The sequence below is a fragment of the Numenius arquata genome, chromosome 6, assembly GCF_964106895.1.
Source record: "Numenius arquata chromosome 6, bNumArq3.hap1.1, whole genome shotgun sequence".
Taxonomy (NCBI): domain Eukaryota; kingdom Metazoa; phylum Chordata; class Aves; order Charadriiformes; family Scolopacidae; genus Numenius; species Numenius arquata.
This window is the reverse complement of record NC_133581.1, coordinates 33,005,230-33,029,655: the sequence shown is the minus strand read 5'-3', so window position 1 is coordinate 33,029,655 and position 24,426 is coordinate 33,005,230. Positions and strand designations below refer to the sequence as shown.

At 42.7% G+C, this 24,426-nt stretch overlaps 1 protein-coding gene across 2 annotated transcripts in view; it reads left to right on the top strand.

Annotated features, from left to right (window-relative positions):
* MNAT1 (MNAT1 component of CDK activating kinase) overlaps nt 1-24,426 on the top strand; it is a 141,092-nt gene that overhangs the window by 49,790 nt on the left and 66,876 nt on the right. The window contains exons 5-6 of one of the 2 annotated variants that reach the window (XM_074149844.1): nt 7,449-7,589; nt 15,516-15,641. In XM_074149844.1, the coding sequence (XP_074005945.1) occupies nt 7,449-7,589; nt 15,516-15,641 (267 nt within the window). The remainder of the gene's footprint in view (nt 1-7,448; nt 7,590-15,515; nt 15,642-24,426) is intronic. The other variant, XM_074149845.1, reaches the window with a different exon arrangement.

Below are 24,426 nucleotides of genomic sequence, written 5' to 3'. Positions count from 1 at the left end.
GGCACTATGTAGATTTCACTTCGTATTAAAAAACCGTAATACGCTGATGTTCTGTGATACTGATATTTAGTGCCGTGTAAAGAGATTAATAGTTGAAATGTAGTTATGCTTTATTTTGGGAAGGGCTTGAAAAGAGGGACAGGCAGTAAAGTCTGCATCTAATAAATCACCACGGCGTGCGTGCTGGCAGTGTCGTTGAACAATATCCAGGAAAGACCAAGTTCATTCCTATACTGGGACAATCATTTCTTTCTCATCCGAAGGAAAAAAGGAATCCAGATACAGACATTATGAAGCTCCCAGGAGAGAGTTGTAAAATTGAGGGAAAGCACAGGTCTGGCTTATGCAAAATTTAAAATGAAAGATGTTGAAACAAACTTTAAAACTTTTGTTCAAGATAAGAATAACATCAGGAGTATTCTATACATTATCTGTGTGTGGTTCCTTGAAGATTCATTCATTAAAATATGGCTCAAATATCATTTTGTTCTTTAAAAATAAACTTGCAAGCATTACTTTCTGTAATAAAAGTTTAATCTGTTAAATATTTTTTCAGTATAAATAACCACATTGTTATCGGTTCTTGAAGGAAAATGTCCAGAGTGTGACATAACAAGGTTTTGTGTTTGTATTCCAGTTGCACTAAGAACTTGCTTTCAAATCAGTAGGGGTGAAATCCTCACTCCCCTGAAGTCTGTGGCAAAAGTCCCAGTGATTTCTTTAGCTCTAGGATTTCACAGGAGGAGATTGGAATCTGAAAAATGTTTGCTTGAACCTCTTCCTTCTAAAGGCAAGGAGATTTCCCTAGGGGTCCATCTCTGATCTGTTATCCTGTTTCTGACACTGTGCAATATCCTATGCTTCAGAGCTTGAAGAGACCTGCCAAATCTTTGGCTATGTGTCTTACTTTACAATGTAGGTGCAACCTCTAGGGTCACCATGAGAATAGCGTGCTTTGCCTGCAGCTCACCTTCCGGTGACGTACGTGCCTTGCAGACAGCCTGTGCACTAGCTCTGTGATCGTATCGAGCAGCGCAGTAATGCACCGTACCCACCCGAGTGCCCCTGGGCTTTCTCTTTTCTGTGCTGGATGGTCTTGCTGTGCTAGAGGCCGACTGGTGGAAGCTGGGCAGGGCTGCGTGAATCCAGACTTACTGGAGATCTGGAGACATATCTCTTTTATTTCTTTTTCAACAATTGAAACATAATAATAGACTTGACCCAGTTGCTATTACAAAAACTGCACGATCTTGCCCATAAATTTACACCTCTCCCAAAAGGTGAAAGGGTGCTTTCTCTCTCTAGTTTTTTTTTTTTTGACAGATTTTGGAATATCTTTACTCCTTAAATGGCAAAAGGTGTCCTAATTTCTCACCTAACCTTCTTATGGCTTGTCATTGTCTCTTCATTCTTGGACTGACATAAATTTTTCTGTCCACTGTAATAGTTTGCTTCTGAGGAATATAGACATTCTCTGTCCCTCTTGGTGTTTTTGTCTTTGGCAAGCAGAAGAGACCAGCATTGAATGCAGTATTGTAGCTGAGATCTTAACAGGCTCTGATAAAAGAGCAGTTTTCCCATCTCTACTGGAAATACGTTGGCATACATGATCCTAAGACTATCCTTCTCTTGTAACACAGTCATATGAGAGGTTCAAAAGCAGTAGTGGTCAAGTAGTGCATCATGTTTTCTCCTCTTAGGTTTCTAACTGATGAATTGATGTCTCCAAATCTGTGGCCTTGTAAGTTATATTCATCTCACCTCTGCTACTGCTGTCCTCATGAGTATGTGATTCTTTCTCACAAATCAAAATAGTAAGTTACTGAAGCAGTAACCTTAGGATTTGAATAACTTCTTGTTCTTATGCCAATATAAGTCATATTCTTCATCTTTGTAGCCAGTTCCTAATGACCTTGCCACTTATGTACATCTGATATGTAGATTTTATGCAGGACCATGTAGAGAGAAAGCTTAAGTAGACAGATTTGGATAAAAAGATGAAGAACTCTTGGAGAAGGGGTTCTTGTAATTACAAATTTTTATATATATGTACGTATATATGTATACACTTGTTATATGCATATATATACACACACTTTTTATATACATATAAAGCCTTGCACTCTGACTGTGCTCCAGTTTTTCCAAACGTGCTGTTTTCCTGTGACTGGAGAACAACAGATACTTAAGGCAACGTGTTACTTCCTGCTTTGTCATTAGATGTTAAATTTCACTTGCTGCTTTGTTCAGTCTTGAAATAGTTTTGTCTGGACTCCATCATGTAAATGTGTTTGAATTTTCTTGATTGTCCTTTCCTGAATGTGGCAAAACATTACACTTTCTATTTACTTCTTACCATTTGCCTTCTTGACTTTACTACACGTTTCACCGTGATCGTCTTTATTTCACAGAATCACATGGGATTGGAAAGGACCTCTGGAGGTCATCTAGTCCAACCCCCTGCCAAAGCAGGTCCACCCAGAGCAGGTTGCACAGGAACGTGTCCAGGCGGGTTTGGAATGTCTCCAGAGAAGGGGACTCCATCACCTCCCTGGGCAGCCTCTTCCAGGGCTCTACCACCCTCAAAGGAAAGAAGTTCCTCCTCATGTTTAGGTGGAAATTTTTATACTCAAGTTTGTGCCCCTTTCCTCTTGTCCTGTCACTGGGCACCACTGAAAAAAGACTGGCCCCATCCTCTTGACACCCACCCTTTAAGTATTTGTAGGCATTGATCAGATCCTCCCTCAGACTTCTCTTCTCTAGACTGAAAAGCCCCAAGTCCCTCAGCCTTTCCTCATAAGAGAGATGTTCTAGTCCCCCTCATCATCGTTGTAGCCCTTTGCTGTACCCTCTCCAGCAGTTGCCTCTCCTTCTTGAACTGGGGAGCCCAGAACTGGACCCAGTGCTCCAGATGGGGCCTCACCAGGGCAGAGCAGAGAGGGAAGATGACTTCCCTTGACCTGCTGGCCACGCTCTTCCTGATGCACCCCAGGATGCCATTGGCCTTCTTGGCCACAAGGGCACATTGTTGGCTCATGGTCATCCTGTTGTCCACCAGGACTCCCAGGTCTTTCTCCTCAGAGCTGCTCTCCAGCAGGTCAGCCCCCAACCTGTCCTGGTGCATGGGGTTATTTCTCCCCAGGTGCAGCACCCTACACTTGCTGTTGTTGAAGTTCATGAGGTTCCTCTCTGCCCAACTCTCCAGCCTGTCCAGGTCTTCCTGGATGGCGGCACAGCCTTCTGGTGTGTCAGCCACTCCTCCCAGTTTTCTGTCATCAGCAAACTTGCTGAGGGTACACTTGAATGTCCTCTCATCCAGGTCGTTGATGAATTTATTGAAGAGGACTGGACCCAGGACTGACCCCTGGGGAACACCAGTAGTTACAGACCTCCAACTAGATCCTGTGCCCCTAATCACGACCCTCTGAGCTCTGTCTTTCAGCCAGTTTTCAGTCCACCTCACTGTTCATTCTTCTAACCCACACTTCCAAAAGTTACCTATGAGGATGCTGTGGGAGATGGTATTGAAAGCCTTGCTGAAGTCAAGGTAGACAAAATCCACTGCCCTCCGCTCATCTATCCATCCAGTCATGCCATCATAGGCAGCTAACATATTAGTCGGACATGATTTCCCCTTGGTGAATCTGTGTTGACTACTTCTGTAGCTTTCTTTTCCTCCATATGCTCTGAGATGATGCCCGGAATGAGCCATTCCATCACCTTTCCAGGGATGGAGGTGAGGCTGACCAGCCTGTAGTTTCCTGGGTCCTCCTCCTTGCCCTTTCTGAAGACTGGAGTGACATTGGCTTTCCTCCAGTCCTTGGGCGCCTCACCTGTTCTCCAGGACCTTTCAAAGATGATGTAGAGTGGCCCAGGAATGACTTCTGTCAACTCCCTCAGCACTCCTGGGTGCATCCCATCAGGACCCATGGACTTGTGGATATCCAGTTTACTTAATTGATCTCTAACTTGATCTTCCTCAGCCAAGGGGAAGTCTTCCTTTATTCAGACTTGTAATACTTGCATTCTTGTAATTTGCCCAAGTGGTCAGTCCCTTCTTCCACTCAGTGTAAACTTCCTTCTTCCACTTGGGCTTTTTCAGAAGCTCCTGCTCAACCATGCAGGTCTCCTGCTTCCCTTGCCTGATTTTTTGGTCTTAGGGATGTGCCAATCCTGAGCTTGGAGAAAGTGGTATTTGAATATCAACCAGTTCTCTTGAGTCACCCTACTTTCCAGAGCCCTAACCCATGGGATTTCTCCAAGCAGTTTCTTGAAGAGGTCAAAGTTAGCCCTTGGGAAGTCCAGGGTTTCAATCCTACTTGTTGTTTTGCGCGTACTACCCAGGATCCTGAACTCTATCTTTTCATGATCACTACAGCCAAGGCTGCCCCCAACCTTAATGTCCTCCACCAGTACACCTCTCCTTGTTGGCTTCTCCACCACCTGAGTCAAGAAGAGTCATCAGTACGCTGGAGGAACCTCCTAGACTGTACACGTCTGGCTGTGTAGCCTTCCCAGCAGATCTCAGGGTGACTGAAGTCCCCCATGAGAATCAATGCTGGCAATTGCGAGGCTACTTTGAGCTGACTGTAAAAGGTCTCATCAACTTCCCCATCCCGATCAGGCGGCCAGTAATAAACACCCACAACTCTGGCTCTCATATTGGCCTGCCCCTTAATCCTTTCCCAAATCCTTAGATGGCGGGACTGTACCTAGATTATCTTCAGGCTTGACACAACCCTCACTGCCTGTTGAACAGTCTTCTGTTTTACTGTTTTGCTTGGCCTTCCTTTCAGAAATAATTTGATCTGACTTGGGATAACTCTTCCTTTTTCCTGTAGTCTCATCTGGTTTAAGTTTTTATATCAGTTTACTTATTTCTGACTATTTTTCTTCTGGGCTGGCTCTTCAGATGAGGTCTGTTACCAGACAGTTTTCCTCTGTTTCAGTGGAGATTCCAGGCAGTCTTTAGACATAAATGTGGAAGACACTTGGAATGTCTTAAAGACCTTGAGCTTTTAAGTTCTGTTGACTGAACTAACTAGATCCCTTAATTCTCAGACGTAACCTCAATTAGCAACTTGAGGATTCTTTGTTTGTTTGTTTCCTTTCATCAAATGCAGAGAATCCAGTTTCAGGTGGTCACTGGTTGGCGAGCAGCTCTTTACCAGTGTCACTGCTAGTTACAAGATGAAAGCAGCTTCTGTTGCCTCGGTGGCATGTGATGAGATCTGTCAGCTCTTGCATCCAGGAGTAGCTGGGCCTCACTAGGACCCATTGCCTTGATCTGCCTGGAAAAGGGATGGTTTTCAGCATATTCTGTCATATACCGGATCGCTATGCTTTACGCTGTAAATTTAGGTCTTTTTGTTACAAGAACAAATTTTACTAAGCTTTTGGCTGCGATAATGTTTTGCTGAAGCTGTTTCCATCGATTAATCCATCCGTATAAGTTTTATAAATTTTTAATTATCTCTGCGTCTTTACTGAATTGCCCTTTGCTTTAATATTTTTGGTGAGGAAGATTTGGAAAATGCTTTTGATGTTATTGTCCTATACCTTCTTACCGCCAAACTAACATTCCTGTGATTCCCTCCTTCTCCGTGAAGTTTAGCTGTAATCCTCCTCCCCGCCCTGTCTTTGAGCCCTCCTCTTTTTTTTTTTTTTTTTTTTTTTTCTTCCCACTGTGATTTTCAGACATAGATGACTTAATAGTTTACAGGTTAGAAAAGACTTTTCAAGAAGTAAATCCTGAAACAAAAACTAGTCATTATGTACTAGTTCTTTCTTTCTTTTCTTCTCTTGTGGTACATGACTTCATTCCAAGTTCTAGGAAAAAATTCCTCATTTTCTGGGAATATGAATTTTTACAGGTCACGCTTAAATATGTTTTAGCTTAGAAGCTTCTCTTAATATTCACGGATTTGTAACTTTTTATTTTTCATGGAATCATGGAATTGTCAGAGCTGGAAGGGACCCCTAGAGATCCCCTAGTCCAACCCCCTGCCAAAGCAGGTCCACCTAGAGCAGGTTTCACAGGAACGTGTCCAGGCGGGTTTGGAATGTCTCCAGAGAAGGGGACTCCACCACCTCCCTGGGCAGCCTCTTCCAGGGCTCTGGCACCCTCACCAGAAAGAAGTTCTTCCTCATATTTGAATGGAACTTCCCATGTTCCAGCTTGTGCCCGTTGCCCCTCGTCCTATCGCTGGGAACCACTGAAAAGAGTCTGGCTCCATCATCCTTCAACACACCCTTTAGGTACTTGTAAACATAGATGAGGTCTCCCCTCAGCCTTCTCTTCTCCAGGCTAAAGAGCCCCAGCTCTCTCAGCCTTTCCTCGTAAAGAAGGTGCTCTAATCCCTCCATCATCTTAGTTGCCCTACGTTGGACTCTCTCCAGTAGTTCCCTGTCTCTCTTGAACTGGGGAGCCCAGAACTGGACACAGTATTCCAGTTGTGGCCTCACCAGTGCAGAGTAGAGGGGGAGAATGACCTCCCTCGACCTACTGGCCACACTCTTCCCTACGCAGCCCAGGATCCCATTGGCCCTCTTGGCCACAAGGGCACATTGCTGCCTCATGGATAGTTTGCTATCCACCAGGACCCTCAGATCCTTCTCCTCAGAAGTGCTTTCCAGCAGGTCCACGCCTAACCTGTATTGGTACCTGACATTCTTCCTCCCTAGGTGCAGGACCCTACACTTGCCCTTGTTGAACCTCTGCCCAGCTCTCAGGTCATGCTGGATGGTGGCACAGCCCTCTGGAGTGTCAGCCACCCCTCCCAGTTTGGTATCATCAGCGAACTTGCTGAGGATACACTCTGTCCCCTCATCCAGGTCATTGATGAATATGTTGAACATGACTGGACCAAGCATTGACCCCTGGGGGACACCGCTGGTTACAGGCCTCCAACTCGACCCTGCTCTATTAATTACAACCCCCTGAGTTCTGTCACACAGCCAGCTCTCAATCCACCTCACTCTTTTCTTCTACACTGGTGTTAAGAAGCACACAGTGTACTTTGCACACAAGATGCAGCTGATCAGGGCAATCAGGAATGGTATTGTGGGATTGTATTTTCAGTCACCCACTTACACTGCTTGATAACTAGGGTGTGTGGGAGTGGAGAGGGATGTCTTCGTTTTAGAGTGGTGGAAAACCCATTGTCATTCTCTAACGTTTAAAGAGCCAAGATGCAAATGGTTACTGCCTGCTACAGAGAGCAGCAAGGAGAAAACCATAACTTTGTATTGGACAATGCGCAGAGGTGGAATCATCATAATCACCCCAAAATTTTACCTCAAAAGGTGGACTATTAAAAGGTAGAATTTGGCTGTGTTCCTATTGCTTGGCCTGTCCTAGGTCCTTTGGTAGGCAGCAGAGCTGTGGGTGAAGTCTGTCCGCCCAAGGAGGAAGGTTGCTATAAGCTGGTTTCTAATTTCCATTTCAGACACGGGAGCAGGAAGAGCTGGAGGAAGCTTTAGAGGTCGAGCGACAGGAAAACGAACAGAGGCGACTGCTCATACAGAAAGAAGAACAACTACAACAGCTAATAAAAAGGAAGAATAAGCAGGCACTCTTGGATGAACTGGTGAGTAACAAAACCAGAGGCTTTGAATGCTCAGTAGCAGAGCAAACAGCAAGTACATTCATGTCCATCTCTACCACAGTTAACTGTGTGGAATTAACACATCTGCCCCTTTCTGTTTCCCCGTCTTGCGTGTTTTGTGTTAATACTCTCTCATCTATCACTCATTTCAATTTTACAAATAGCTCTGGTTTTGGTAAGCTAAGGTCTGGAGGAAAAGTGTTTCTGGGATTTGTGGACTTAATTGGACTCGCTGTCCAGAATGTCCAGTGCTGGTTAGAAGTTAATTCTAGGAAAGCATTCTTGACTGTTTCAACACAAAATTAATCCTGGGTAAGATGCTCGCAAAGAAAAATGCAGAAGGCTTCTTTAGGTATTTAGAAGAAGGCTATTTTCCTGATTCTGTCTGTTTTGATTTTTGTTTGTTTGTTTCTTTTCCTGGTGAGCTTCCATTGAAAGCTGTTTTCTTGTTGCTAATTGGCATGTGGAAGTATATTTTAGAAATTACTTCAGTGAGTCCAGCCACTCTACCAGTTTACTTGTAGTTGACATTTGACCCCATAGCTGAAGAAGGGCTAGCATAAAAGTCTAGATTTCTTTTTAATTCATTGACAGTATGAAAGCCACAGGCTTTGACGGTCACCAAAGATGGCTTGAGTTAGCATAGCTGATATGATGACTACTCCACCTTGAACCAGATGTATAATGGGTGAGGTTCTCTCACGTCTGAGGCCATGTAACTGCTTGTTTTGCCTTCAGCTGATGACAGTTGCATCTGCTTTGGTGTGTGGCTGATCATGCAACATGTGAGGGGGGTAAAAGGAGATACTAAGTTGGTTCAGCCATAATGTGAACTCTTACTGCTGCTGGCTTGTTAAGCAGCCCTGAGTAGTGGTTGACAATCTGGTGTGTTGAAGCAAAGTGGTAATCAGGAGCTACTTCATGATCTCAGCAAGGGGAAGATGGTGGAGAACAGGGGACAGTAACCTAGTGAGCTATTTGAATATTTGAGCATCGGTCAAACTTTTTTGAGTCAGAGAACCTAAAGGATTAAGCGGTCCCTTTGTATTTGAAAACTACTATGAGAAAAAGATTTCTTGCCTTGAATGTGTCATGTTCTCTTACTGCAAAGTTTTTGTGTATGAGTTGCTCCCACTGAAGAAGAGCTCAGCTACTTCTGGAAACTCTGTTAATCTTGTCTTTGGCTGGATTTATTGCTGATTCTGCATCTGAAATGCAATGATGATGTGTGGGCATAGAGAAGCTCGATAAATGTGTTGCTTAAACAAGATTCACATCTCATTTTTTTTAATGCACGTGTATGTACAGACATGAATGTACGCACATTTGCATGCTCTAACACTGGTGAGAACAGTCTCTGTGTGCCTTGAAGGAAATCAGGAAAAAGGAGAAGTATGTATGCGTGCATATATGTGTGCAGCTATGTCAATATGGTGTAAAGCTTCTTGGCAGATTTAAAACAGAATTTCTCTCTTATTTCTGTTTCCCACATTAATATAGCAGTAATTCCTGCTTTGTATTCTCAGTTGTTATTCAAGATACAGATGCTCTTCTACCTTTCCTGGAAAAGCAGAGTTCCTCTTTGAACCAGTGCAGAAGGCACTGACGTGAAGAGAGAGCATCGATGTGCAATTTAGGAGTTTCGGAGGCTCTCCTGAAGAGCTGCCTTTCCTAAGCCAGGGGTCCTGGCAACCTGTCACTGGTTTTGCTGAAAGGAGCAGATGTTTCATTTTTTTGTGGGCAAAAGCAGGGATGAGCAGAAAGGTGAAAATCCTTCAAGTCTGTAACTTTGAATCCAGCAGTCTCTTATCACTTTAAAGGTAAAAGTGCTTACAATCTACACAATGAGGAGTAGTTTGAGTAGTGGATCAGTTAATAAAATCTCTACCTTGAACTTGAATCTAATGGAGCAGGATAGGGATTTTTCACTGGTTTCTGATTTACTTCAATTCTATTCTAAAACATACCCTTAATTTACTAGAGACCAGTGTGTTTTTTGGTTTGTTTGGGTTTTGTGTGGTTGGTTGGGGTTTTCACTTTTTTTTTTTTTACAGAGCAGTTGGTTGTACTGGAAACCAACTTCACCAGATGGCTTGAGGAAAGAATGGTTATAAATAATCCTTAAAACTTGACCAAATTAGGCAGTTTTAACTATGATTGCATACGTATTACTGTTAAAACATATCTTAATATTCTTAAAAACAACAGAAAGGTGATTTTTAAAGGCTGAGGAAGGAAACTGAGCAACTTTAAGTTGTGTCTCTGTTTATGAAGGGGCACTGTCAACTTAAATTCAAGCCAAAACTTGTTTTGTAATACTACAGTTTCATAAAACCAGCACTGAAGTGTTTGTATAATGACTTATAAATTCTCTGGAAAACCAGCAGTTGTTAAACAAATAAACATTTCCTACGGTCTCTGAAATCCCTCTGTTGCTGTGCTGCAAATCTGAAAGTGAAGCTGATCATAAGTAAAATTTATGCAGCAAAAGCCAAGCATAAGCAGTAGCAGTGTAAAGGACTACAAGATGGGGGACCTGGGGGACAAAGTCCCTCCCACTGTAAGAGAAGATCAGGTTTGTGACTACTGGAGGAACCTGAACATACACAAGTCCATGGGACCTGATGAGATGCATCCCAGAGCCCTGAGGGAACTGGCTGATGTAGTTGCCAAACCACTCTTCATGATATTTGAAAAGTCATGGCAGTTGGGTGAAGTCCCCAGTGACTGGAAGAAGGGAAACATTACACCCATTTTTAAAAAGGGTAGAAGGGAGGACCCCAGGAACTACTGACCTGTCAGCCTCACCTCTGTGCCTGAGAAGATCATGGAACAGATCCTCCTAGAAGCTACGCTAAGGGACGTGGAGGACAGGGAGGTGATTTGAGACAGCCAGCACAGCTTTAATAAAGACAAGTCCTGCCTGACCAACCTAGTGGCTTTCTACAATTGAGTGACTACACCAGTGGATAAGAGAAAAGCAATGAATGTCATCTATATGGACTTCTGCAAGGCCTTTGACAGAGTCCCCCACAATATCCTTCTCTCTAAGTTGGAGAGATACAGATTTGATGGGTGGACTGTTTGGTGGATAAGGAACTGGCTCGATGGTTGCATCCAGAGGGTAGTGGTCAATGGCTTGATGTCCAGATGAAGGGGGTTGACAAGTGGTGTCCCTCAGGGATCTGTACTGGGACCAGTGCTGTTTAACATCTTCATCAGTGATATAGACAGTGGGATCAAGTGCACCCTCAGCAAGTTTGCAGATAACACCAAGCTAAGTGGTGCAGTCAACATGCCAGAGGGATGGGATGTCATCCAGAGGGACCTGGACAAGCTAGAGAGGTGGGCCTGTGTGAACCTCATGAAGTTCAACCAGGCCAAGTGCAAGGGTCAGGACAAGCCTTGTTATCAGTACAGGCTGGGAGATTATGTGATAGAGAGCAGCCCCACGGAAAAGGATTTGGAGGTACTGGTGGATGAGAAGCTGAACATGAGCTGGCAATGTCTACTCACAGCCCAGAAAGCCAACCACATCCTGGATTACATCAAAAGAAGTGTGACCAGCAGAGTGAGGGAGGTAATTCTGCACCTCTTCTCTGCTCTGGTGAAACCCCATCTGGAGTATACCTGGACTCTGGGGCCCTCAGCACAGGAAGGACATGGACCTGTTGGAGCGGGTCCAGAGGAGGGCCAGGAGGATGCTCAGAGGGCTGGGGCACCTCTCCTATGAAGACACACTGAGAGAGTTGGGGTTGTTCAGCCTGGAGAAGAAAAGGCTCCAGGGCTCCAGGGAAACCTTATAGCCTCTTCCAGTACCTGAAGGGCACCTACAGGAGAGATGGGGAGGGACTGTTTGCAAGGGCATGTAGCAATAGGATGAGGGACAATGGTTTTAAACTAGAGCAGGGTAAGTTTAGATTAGAGATTAGGAAGAAGCTCTTTACAATGAGGGTGGTGAGACACTGGAACAGGTTGCCCAGCGAGGTGGTGGAGACATTCAAGGTCAGGCTGGATGAGGCTCTGAGCAATCTGATCTAGTTAAAGATGTCCCTGCTCACTGCAGGGGGGCTGGACTAGATGACCTCTAAAGGTCCCTTCCAACCCAACACATTCTATGAAAGAATTATGTGAAAAAAAAAAATAAAAAATTAAATTTTATATCTGTGGTTGCTGGTACTGTGTTAAACCAACAAGGATTAAATTCTGGCTACCAGTGGCAAAACTACTGAGTCAGCAGGATTGTGAGTGTAGAGGAAGGTGTGAAGGCACATTTCACCAGCTGGTTTGTCTCTTTTGGTTGCATCACCCGGTGTTTGGAACCTACAGCCCAGTTGATCTGGGTCTTCATCATTTTTTTCAAGATTCCCCCCACACACTGGGCAGCAAGAGAAAATTTAAGACAAGTTTTTTGTGTCATGTAGGTAGAGATGTTGGGTATTTCCTCTTCCAAGAAGAGAATTTTATCTTTGGTGCTTAAAACCTAATGACTCAGGAGATTCACAGTTTCTTACGTGTATTATTTATGGTATTATTATATTGAGTAAAGGTCTCAGTTGCTTACGAAAATATATGAGAATACTGTCCCATCTTCAAAGAGCTTATAATTTAGGTAGTCCAGGGGCAAGGAGAAAGGTGCAGAAATGTTTGGTGTTTAAAATGCTGTGCAGCAGGCTGGGTTCCTGCTGAGCCCCGGGGAGTGCAGAAAGGCCTGGATGTGGGGCCAAGGCTCCATGAAGTTGTTCCCAGCTGGGAGCGGGGAGGGGAGGGCTGGGGCCACTTGCTGGGAAGGTGAGCGAGCCATCACGGGCAGGTGAGTCTCTGCAGGCTCCTGGAAGAGCAGTCGGGTGCTTTGCCTAAGCTGTTACCTTTTTTGCCTCCCAGTACTAAATTAGGCAGATTTTATATTGCTTTCATTATAGGAGACCTGTTTTTACAATAAAACCTTTCACTTTAAAAGCACAACACCTTGGTGTAATTTAGTCTTGTAGTCTCAAATGCATTTTACATATTACTGGAAGAGTTACGTGTTTTGTTTTAGTTGTTTTTTTTTTTTTTTTTTTAGCCTTCTAGACTTGGATAATTGGAGCCGAGTAAAATATTAAAGCACTTCCTTTATTTACTGTATAAACACTCTCACCTTTGTACAGAGGATTATATATCTACTTTTAGATGTCTTCTGTGTGGTGGGACTTGCCCTTACCTCTTGAAGAGCCTGTACTTCCCAGGCATGAACAAAATAGCATTGCAGCCTGGGGCAGGGGCAGGTTTTCCCTCGGCTGCGGCATAGCTTGGAGTCAAGCAAAGGGCAAGGTGCTGTAAAGACATTGTATCCCAGCTTTTACCAGAACTTCGGGGTTTTGGGAGACAAATATTTCGGAAATTTTTGCATATAACCGGCTTTGTTCATACCATTAGACAGTTTGTTTTCCCATACAGAAAATGGTGAGTGTGGATAAATGCTTACAGGATTGGACCTGTCATGCATGTTAACAGTCCAAAGCAGGCTATGTGCGCAGTAGAACCAATCGCGGATGCGGTGCCCTGCTGACATGGTGTGGGTTTCCCACAGTTGTGTAATCTCGTTACCCGTCATGGTGCAAACTCCTGAGAAGTTGGTACAAAAATTGGCTTCCTTTAGTTATTGTATTAGAAATGCAGTGAATGTTTAAGGAATATGAGAGGGCAGAATGAACAAGAGAACGCTTCATGCTCTTCCCTTCTCCCCGAGCATATTAAATCTGGTGATTGAAAGAATCCAATGTCCTTAAACTCTGCTGACAGCCAGCAGCGTGTGCTGCTGCACGGGGGTTACAGACATGTGCAACGCTTTGAAGATGCAGATTGTAAACTAATGCATTTGTGGTCCAAATTTTATCCCAGTTGTACAGAGATTAGATATCTGTTATTGTCACAATACAGGTTTTTAACCTCTTCTCTCCCCGTTAATTGTAGAATCATAGAATCATTCAGGTTGGAAAAGACCCTTGGGATCATGGAGTCCAACCATCAACCCCACTCTACAAAGTTCTCCCCTACACCATATCCCCCAACACCACATCTAAGCGACTCTTAAACACATTCAGGGATGGTGACCCAACCACCTCCCTGGGCAGGCTCTTCCAGTGTCTGACCACTCTTTCTGTGAAGAATTGTTTCCTAATGTCCAGTCTAAACCCACCCTGTTGCATCTTGAAGCCATTCCCTCTTGTCCTATCGCTGTTTGCTTGTGAGAAGAGACCAGCACCAACCTCTCTACAGTGTCCTTTCAAGTAGTTGTAGAGAGTGATGAGGTCTCCCCTCAGCCTCCTCGTCCTCAAACTGAACAGTCCCAGCTCCCTCAATCGTTCTTCGTACAATTTATTCTCCAGGCCCTTCCCCAGCTTCGTTGCCCTCCTCTGCACCCGCTCCAGCACCTCCATATCTCTCTTGTATTGAGGTGCCCAAAACTGGACACGATCCTCCAGGTGTGTCCTCACCAGTGCTGAGTACAGGGGCACAATCACCTCCCTACTTCTGCTGGTCACGCTATTTCTAGTACAAGCCAGGATGCCATTGGCTTTCTTGGCCACCTGGGCACACTGCTGGCAATCACGGCAATGTGAGTAGGATTCTGTGCCTTAGTTGTAGTTGTGACTCTGGAGCAGATCTCCTCCTGTGAGATTTTTTTCTGCTTTTAACACTTGCCATCTAGTCCTAACACAAAGTGAGCGTAACAAAAAAATAGAGAGGAAAGAGGACTGGAGAGGGATGTGAAAAGTCAGTGTACAACACGACTGTTCTTCATGATCACTTCAGAAAATTTGTCTAGGATACCATGCAGCAAGGCATCTCGCAGCATGAAAAACTTCCAGCTTCTTATCCTGAACTGTTATAAGTTAAGGATATATATATATATGTATATATATATATAAAACAGGATAAGTTAAGAAAAAAAATTAAATAATTCACAGTGCAGTTTGTTAAAGTTTGTTATTTTGAATAACAAATGTGATTCAGACTTCAGTATTTGCTCGGTTCTGTGACACTGAAGTATATGTGACATTTGAGGGCTTTAGGAATAATACGCTGTGCTAGAGCCGTCTGGGAAGAATTCAGCTGAACTCCTTCCCTGCTCTCAACTTTACAGTCTTTCCAGCTAGGAAGTCTGGAGGATTTCAGCGTGCATGTGGGATAGTCACATTAGTTTGTTAGAAAATTGCTTGGCCAATAATTTTCTGACTCTCTCAAGAATGTAGTACATATATGTATGTTAATAATCATTCTGTTATAGAATTGTTCTGTTCAGAGGGTTTAAGTAGTTCATTTGCTTAACTATTAATTTTATTGGGTTTTATATATCTTTTTATTTTTTTTTAAATTGGCTGGCTTCCCTAAAAAATAAGTTGGTAAAGGAGAAAATAAATATGCTGTTGGTTGCACTTACAATAGTGCCATTGTGCAAAGCAGAGCAAGGATCATTTCCAAACGGCCTCAGGTGAAATCTAATGGGAAACAATTTCAAACTGGTCTGAGTTCATTGGTAGAAAGAATGTGTCTTAGATAAACATCTGATCCAAGTTATACTACTTCGTATTATTCCTTCTCTGATTAAGTTCTAATTTTTTAGTATTTTAATAAATATGGTTGCATTGGCTAGTTGGAATAAGGAGCCTGTTATATTGTCTTTAATGTGGATTCTATAAAAATGGTTGTTTGTAGGTTACTCTGATTTATGAAGTTGCTGCAGCTTTTTCTTATTACTGAAAATGATCGTTTTCTGTAAACTTTCTCATAGAGAGGATACTTAGCATGACGCTGCTGTGCTGGTGATGGCCTTTCAGACACAGTCTGCAGTTTTGAAGAATATGCAGAGTTAATTAATATTTGTTTCGTTTTAGCATTGAATTTTGTTCCTCATATTTACAGGAGAGCTCCAGTCTTCCTGCTTCGCTACTTTTAGCTCAGCATAAGGACAGAACTGCTCAGCCAGAAATGCAACTGGAAAAACCCAAACCTGTCAAACCAGTCACGTTTTCCACTGGCATCAAAATGGTAAGACTCACTTGTTTTTTGGTTTTTTTTTTTAATGCCTTTCAAAAGACCGAGGATTTCCTCATATGAAATTTAGAGGTTATTTAAACCTGAGCTGCATATTATATGAAATAGACAGTTTTCTTCCAATTAAATAAGTAATTAGGAATTAAGAATTTAGTCATTCTGCTAATTGGCATCTATAAAATATTTTCATTGCATAGTTGACAAAAACAAGCTATATCTCTTTCCCTGCAAAGTTGTGGTGTCCTTGAATTATTTTTGCCTCCTTTGTGTACCAATTATGGGAGTTCAAGAATAGGCTGCACTTTCTTCATGTTTACTTGAAGTACTCAAATAATCTGTGAGTATGAGACAGACAATTTAGCAAACGCTGCCGAGTGGTTAAGGATGCTATTTTCATTGTTACTGTACTTTAGGAAGCAGTAAGTATTTTTGCAAATGTGTTACTGCGAAGGTGACAGCTAAAGATCTGTCAGCATTCCTGGTCTTTATCACGACATGGTACAAGTACTCATCAGCCTGTGTGTGGAAGTGTAAAGGTCAGGGGGCGGGGGGCGAATTTAGGGATGGGTACAGAAGTTCTGATCAGTTTTGCACCTTACTGATTTCCTGTTCTGTTTTAAATCTCTGCACTTTCTTTAGACTTTGTATTTTAGAATTGATAATGGTAAATGATGTCTTGAAAATAGCCAGTGCTCTTTACCCTCCTCAATAAACCAAGAAGTCAGCAAAGCAAAACCCATTGCATCAAACTAGTCTCCCATCAATTAATCAATTCCTTTTGTCGAGGATATCTGTGCTGTGTTCCTTATCCCCCAGAGAGTTCACAATGTAGAAGCATTTGCAGCTTATTTTTCCAAAAGTAGTGTCAGCTTTTGCAAAGTTGTGCAGATTTTCTTGTTTTTTCTGTAGTATAAACTATATCTTCTTCCTTTTTGTTTCAAAATCTGAGTCTCGAGGAGATTGATATGCTTCGTGTGACATTGTGTTTGTGTAGAAAAGCTAGAGGACAGAAAATGTTTGTTCTGTTTCAAAAATACTCTTAACTGAATGCCTGTATTTTTTCTTGCTGCTAAAATATATCGTCAGAAATTCTTAAGGCTGTTGGCCTTTCTCCCGGGAAAAGGAGGAAGATTGGCTTGTGCTGCATGATGAGGACACCAGAAGTACTTCCTAATGCGTTTTTGCCAATGGATATTAAATGCACTGTGTGGTAGTGGACACTTCAAATCTGCAGCCCTGAGTAAACTTGGCTGGATGGTGAAAGACTTGTATGAGATTTCTAGTGTCGTGACATTTAAATCTTAACATTTGGAATAATAGGGGATACTCCAGATAACGGATTGTTACTTTATCAGTGTTCAGAAAGTCTGCGTACATGACTAATTTAATTTCTTCAGTCCCAGACAAACAAACAAAGATACCTCACCCTGACTGACCTTAGTCCTAGATTAAAAAAGAACAACTTTAAAAAAAAAAATAAATTAGGAATAAGTACAGTTAACAATAAAGCTAAGGATTGGAATATTTGAAGTTGGTGACTGCTGTTTATGGAGAATGGATTACATCAAGTGAAACAGCTTTTACACCGATAAAATTACAGGTTTTGTTGAGAAAGATGGATGTTTCCATATTTTCTTTGTTGAGTGCTTGATTTAGCTATTACATCACATTGATTTTTAGAATTATGTAGAAATCATATTACACAATAACAACACTGAGACTCTGCTCAGTTGGTTAGCACAGCATTGAAGTATTTCGGTGGTGTCCTGCTAGGACACAGCTCAGCATTTGGAAGCAGATGTTGATTTTCTGTGGATGACAGGCAAGTTGGCAGCTTGCAGGGCTGCTCTGACAGGCTGGCCTCATCTGAATGAAATGTGTTTTAATATGACTAAATGTAAAATTATAAGTAGAAGAGTAAAAACGACAAGCTCTGAAGAGGATTTGGAAAAATTTAGCTAAACAAGTAAACCAGTTTGACCCTTAGCCACAGCACACGTGTTTGTCTGGGGGCCTTGGGTATGTGAATAGTACAGCAATAAATAGGAATAGACTGAATGCAGTATTGGGGAGACTTACGGACTGAAGAGTTCTGCCGACTGGAATTTGAATGCAAAAGGCCCCATCTGGAGCACTGGGTCCAGTTCTGGGCTCCCCAGTTCAAGAAGGACAGGGAACTGCTGGAGAGGGTACAGCAGAGGGCTACAGAGATGATGAGGGGACTGGAACATCTCTCTTATGAGGAGAGGCTGAGGGACTTGGGGCTTTTCAGTCTGGAGAAGAGAAGGCTGAGGGGGGATCTGATCAATGCCTATAAATACTTAAAGGGAGGGTGTCAAGAGGACGGTGCCGGTCTTTTTTCAGTGGTGCCCAGTGACAGGACAAGAGGAAAGGGGCACAAACTTGAGTATAAGAATTTCCACCTAAACGTGAGGAGGAACTTCTTCACTTTGGGGGTGTCAGAGCCCTGGAAGAGGCTGCCCAGGGAGGTGGTGGAGTCTCCTTCTCTGGAGACATTCAAACCCGCCCGGACACGTTCCTGCTCTGGGTGGACCTGCTTTGGCAGGGGGTTGGACTAGATGATCTCCAGAGGTCCCTTCCAACCCCATATCATTCTGCGATTCTGTAATCGGAAAGAGTGCAAAAAGAAGCCACAGAGGTCCGTTCAAAGGTAGAAAGGTACGTTTTGTACTGTGTTCTGCCTCTAGTTTAAGGGAAGGTTTAAGATGTGACTCAATTTACAATTAAGTACCTCCTTCACACAGAACATGCCAGATCTGAACAGCACAACAGTAAATGTAGCAAGAACCAGTAACCCCAGTTAAACAAATAAGATCTAAATAGGAACTGAAGGAACAAATAAGACCTAAAGTTCACAGTGTTCCACTGGTTAATTGGCCTCACTGTTAAAATTGACTCTGGAATGCAATGAAACCTCTGATTCTTGATGTTTTCAGATTAGGACTGGGATGTGTCTTGGAAAGTTACTGTAGTCAAATGCAAATTGTTTGGCTCAGATCGGAGTTATTTTTGTAAAAAGCAGTACTGCGCGTTGTATGTGATGTGATGTGGTTGATGGTCCGTGATAATGTATTCTAGTGACAGTGTAAGGTGAATTAATCCACCTGGCACTCCCCTTCTAACATGCTTATTTTCCAGGCTGAGTGTTTTTTAAAAACCTGAGATGCTTAGCCCATTTCTTTTTGCATAGGCGTGTGCTCACAGGGAGAGCTCTGGTTGCGACTCTCTTGTCACGTTAGCTGTGTTCCTCTCTAAGCCCTGGGTTTCACAGCGCTTACATTGCTGGGGGCAGCTCCAGGGGACTACTGAGAATTTCTTAAGAAATACAATTCTAACTAATGCTCAACAGTTCTGCAAATTAAGTATAGCTCCAGTGAAAAGGCAGTTTTGTGCTCGCTGTTAGAGTTTCGGCAGCACGCATTTAACGAATCACTATGTACTTTCTTCCCCTGTGCTTTTATTTTTTCCTTATAGTTTGGCCACTAACCTTTTCTGGTGGGTGTTTTCCTTAATTTTGTTTCGAAAGAGGGAATCTGGATAGAGCTGGTTACGGTGCTGGGTAATCTGCAGTTTATGTTTGCACAAAGGTTATAAAAATATGTGATCTACGTCTTCTTTACAGCTCGAACATGGGTGTTTTCCTTGGGATGGCCTTGGTGGGAGGTGTTCTTCAGCCTGACTGATAATGGGAGATGTTTCTCAGCTCCTGACTGGAGGCATGCCCCTTCTCCTGTCCTGGGCAGCCCTCAAGGAAGCTGGCTTATTTAAGGTGTCATGTCAGTGCTGTGGAGTTCCTGTGCTTGGGAGGGGAGGAGGGGGAGTGTCACGCTTGTAAGCTAAGCAAGAGCATCCCCTATAGCACAGGACAGACAATTAGCTCATGGGGATAGGCTCTCAGTCACTTTTCCTTTTGTTAAATTGTATTTTTTTTTTCTCCTTTCGAGTGGAAGCTGCGGTTTGTTTGGTTTTGTTTTTTTTTTTTTTCAGTCTGCTCATTAACTTTTAAATTTTATTTCAGTAAATTATATCTTTTTTGTATGAAGCATACCTTCCTAATCAGTCAGTTTGATTTACCTCTAAGTGTGGGGAAAAAAGTGTTTCAGAGTTTTCTGCTTATCATGCTCATCATATTAAGAATGGGCTTTCAGCCTATCTGAATATTTAAAACATTCTTATTAAATCTAATCTCAAATCAGTGTAAAGATACAAAAGAAACTGTAGCAATCTTAATTGTTGCAGTAGTGCTAAAAATACTATTTCCTGTCAGTGCTTGTAGTTCAGATTTTAGTAGCCATCAGAAAGAGCAAAAGTGGTCAGAAATGAAGGACGTTCCTAGGGTTTATCAGGCCGTACAAAACAAATCTAAGGTCTGGCAATAGAGCCCTTCTGTTTCTTGGTGAATATAGTGACCGTTTCTGGTTGGGAAGTGGCTTTAATGTGAAGCTAATTTTAATGTGTAAAAGAGGTGCTCATATGCATTACACACAAACGGCAGTTTGCAAATGCAGCAGGAATTAATTTTATTACAGTAATTTAGTCTTCTTTTTATGTCTCTGGTGTTTACAAGACTGCAGGAGCCTTTTGGTGCTTCTAGATCTCTGCTTTACATTACCATTGTGGTTAAAAATGCATAGAAGTGTGGATGTATTTAACTCCTCTTTAATTCATCGGGAACTGGGAACATGCAAACTTTTGAGTCTGCAGTCCAGCTATTTACATGTTTGTAAAAAATACGAATGCCTGAGACTGACTCAGCTGCATGCTCTCGTCAGCCTGTTCCAGGCTGCGTGCCCTGTCCCTTTTCTGTGCCTTCCAGTTTTACAATGTTCCTTTGGTCCCTTCCCCCGGTCTCCCAGGAGACTTAGCCTCTAGTGATGGTATTCTTGAAATCATTTCATGGAGTTAAAAACTCCGTTACATCTAACTGGATTGCCCAAATAGGCGGGAAAAGAGCATAGGTGTTCTCTGGCCTTTTACATTTTATAACCAAATACCTCAAAACTAATATAATGCATCATTGACTGTTCAATTTCTATGGTGGTTTTTGTTTGATTACTTAATAGCAGTGGGAATATTTATTAATAGAAATATTAGTGGGGAAAGTTGTACATGCTTCATCGTTATCAAGGTGGTCGCTAACCCTCTGCGTTTGGGGTTGAAATAGATTTGTCGGGGCGGGAGGGGAAGCAGGTGCCCGGCGGGGATGTGTTTGCCCAGGATTAGACAGCAGCGGAAGGAGGAATAGGATCCAGCCCTACGAAATTCCTAACCTCTCTTCCGCTGAGCTGGGCTCCATCTCCTGCCCACAGCACCCCTGAATGGCAGTGAATTGAGAGTGAAATCCCTGCTTCTGCTTCCCTGGCCGAATCATACCAGCCGTGTCACATTCAATGTTCTGCGTGTCTGAATATTCCCAGGATTTCATTCCGGTTCTTGTAGTTTCAGGCAATTAGTAGCTGGATGCTGGGAGAGCAGCGTGCAGCCTGAAGCAGCCGGAGCTTGCAGAAGGGAGCAGCTGAACTGATATTTCAGAGGATGGGATCCGTGTCAGACACAGGATGTCTAGCACACCTCGGGAATGCACCTTACCACCAAGCTGATCATAACAAGCGTTAGGGAGTAGATTTCGTGCAGCGTTACATTTGCAGCATTATTCTAATGGGAAAAAACATTCTTATTTTATGTTATGTAGAGCTATTTCTTTTAAAACATTCACCTCATCAGTTCAGGTCAAATTAACTATTCTTCATTATTGCCTTTTCCTGCAATATTGCTTCCTGTGCAAACAACTGCTCAGCGGCTGCTCCTGTTTTTCAGCCTGTTTCTTTATAGCTTGTGGAGCAATTATCCAAAATCCTGTTCCAAATGCAAAGAAGTCTGTCAAAATACCTTTGTAATCAATTGTGCTCCTTCAGAGTTGCTTAGACATATGCCAGGTACTCTGAGGTAAGTGAAGGGCTTGTTGCACTACAGCCATTCTGTGGGTCCCCAGAGCATTTTGCCACCCTCTCTGGGTGACCAGGGACCATTTTGGCCTTCCAGTCTTGCTTTGCCAATTCTTACTGCCCTGGTTTAGTTGTTTTTGTGTGCTTTTTGTTGTTGTTTATTTTGGGTTTTTTTAGTGCTCTTAGTATATGCCTGAAGTTAAAAAAATAAATTGAAAAATCAAGCCTATTTCCTTCCTTCACTGTTAGCTCAGCTGGTCTATCTTCAGGCTGAAACACATCTCAAAGAAGTGATTTCTTTGAGACGTACGCCAGTCTGAATTTAACTGGTGTTTTGTTTTTCATCTTCATTTGGCTCATACTATGCATGTTACTTTTTTTGCAGCTGGGTGCAGTATTTCCCTTTTCACAACACTTTGTTAGTTTAGAATCACAGCAAAATCACAACACTTACTTTCAAGAGGAAGCAGTGTTTCTAGGCATACAGATCCTCTTGGAATAAACGTACTTGTTTAGAGAGCATGCACATAAAGGTAAACCTATACTATAATCTCTACTGCGTTGCCCTTGCAGCCTCGGTGCCTGGAGCATGATGGCTGTGTCCCAGCTCTGTGCTAAGACACGCTGGGCTGAGCATCAGCCTCATGAATGTGAGGGCAAGAGGGGGGTTGCAGCTCTTCCCAGCAGGTCTCTGGATGAAGATGCTCAGGGAACCAGCATTCTGGCCGAGCAGCTTCCCTGGAGCTGGAGATGCACAGCGGGTGTGTGTTTGGAGGGTGGGCACATGTAGCCCTGTAATGCCAGCTCTGCTGAGGGGGTTCTGCAGTTGCTAAGCACCTTCTCGTGGTTCCTACTAAGAATAAGTATTGCGTGTTGCTTTAGCTTTAAATTTTTGTCATCAGTTTTTAACATGAGCATTGCACTGATCCACTGAGAAGGATACCTGTTCCCGAAAAGCAAAAAGGAAAATAGATTGTGGCTGCTGGATCTCCACTATCTCTGACAATACGTGGATATGAATTTAGGGACACCAAAACACGGAATGACGGAATTCAAGTTAGGGCTAACGTGCTGGATTTTAACAGCGATCTAGAGTCCTGTAATCCACATACTGCTCACTTAAATCTCAGGATTATACATACAATACGCCTGCAACTTCTGAGTAGTGTGATGGAGAATTGTTAGCAGTAGTAAATACGCTTGTCATACTAGATCTCTAGCCCTCTATTTAAGTAAAGGTGTTCTGTTAAGAGTCAAGCACATACATGCAGAACTGTACTTAAAGTTTTTGAAGCCTGGTTTTGAAGTGCATGCCAGATAAACTTTATATAAGTGATCTATCACCGGAATGCTTCCTGTGTGCTCCAGCCCACAGACTGAAGTCTAAAACGTTTAATTGGGTTCTGACCTTACTAAGTAATTACTATTATATCAAAGTGCATAAGCATTAAGTGCATTATGTTGACTTAATGACTTTTTTTTTTAATGTAGGTAAGAAATGTTGGGATTTTTTTGGGGGGCGGGGAGAGGGGCAAAGGAGGAGGGGAAGCAAAGTAAATGATAGTATTTGTCATTTCCTCTCCCCTCATTTACACAATGCTAGCCTTGGGTAAGGAGACTGGGTTTTGAAAATGCCGTTCTACGTCTCCCTGTGTCCCTTTGCAGGATTTCTGTTTGGAATGCCTTAGGAAAAATGCCATAGTTGAAATGAGGCTGTTTGGTGGACAGACATAATCGGAACTGCTTGACCTGATTGTGTTTTACGGTTGGACTCTCTTACACTGTTCTGTTAGAATAAATATTTGTTCATTTGTTTTAAGGCTCCTTCACATGGCTAAAGCAGCACATGTTTATATACACATATTAGTATAAATATAAATTAGGCCCATAAGTTTGCACAGCTGTAATGACTGGAATTTAGTAAAGGAAATAGTGCCAACACTGTTAATTTTACAGAAGCCAACAGCAGGACAAATGCACTTAGTGAAGTGGCCATAGCCGGCAGCGGAGCAGATCTGCCCTTCAGCCGTCACTTTTTGGAATGGAACTGTTCTTAGGGTTTTTTTTTTTTAATTTTTTTTTTTTTTTAATTTTATCTTTTCTTTTTTCTGTTTTAATTTTTAGTTTTGTTTGGGTTTTTTAATCTCCTGTTTGATTCCGTAAGAGCAGCCAGAAGGGTTCAGTCAGGCTGTCATCTGCAGCCACTGGGACAGAGCAGCAGGAACTGGGCTTTAGGTCCTGATGTAGGATGCCCAAATTCCATCTGAAGCAACAGCCAGAGCTGCCACCAGCTATGATAGCACAAAGACACGTTGTAAAGTGATCTAAGGAAAATGCCATTTAAATCAGCTGGAGATCTTCCTATTTCTGAGTCTTATAGCTCTGAATATGCTGTTGCTTGAGTAGGTGTTACTGTGAGCAATAAGGAGAGATCTGACTGAAAGAAAGAAGGTGGCTGAGAGGAGAGTCCAAAAAAACAGCTGGCAGGGAAATAAAGAATAATAAAAAATTTCTCAATCATTGTTTGTTTTGGAAAGATCATGCTTTAAGCAGATGGAAATACTTTACGCATTTGAGAAGTGCTGACTTCCTACATGCCTTATGAAGGAACAGCAAATCATTCATATAATGTAAACACATTTATGGATTGTTCCAATATAACTTTTTTTCAGTGCTGCTGTTCTTCTTAACAAGATACAATTTAGTGCGTATATACTCTTTTGATGCTGTGCTTTGGCCAAGAGTTGCAAACATCATAAATGTTAAATATTAGAGTTTGTGCTAAATGAGCAGTGCAGTTATTGAACCGCATT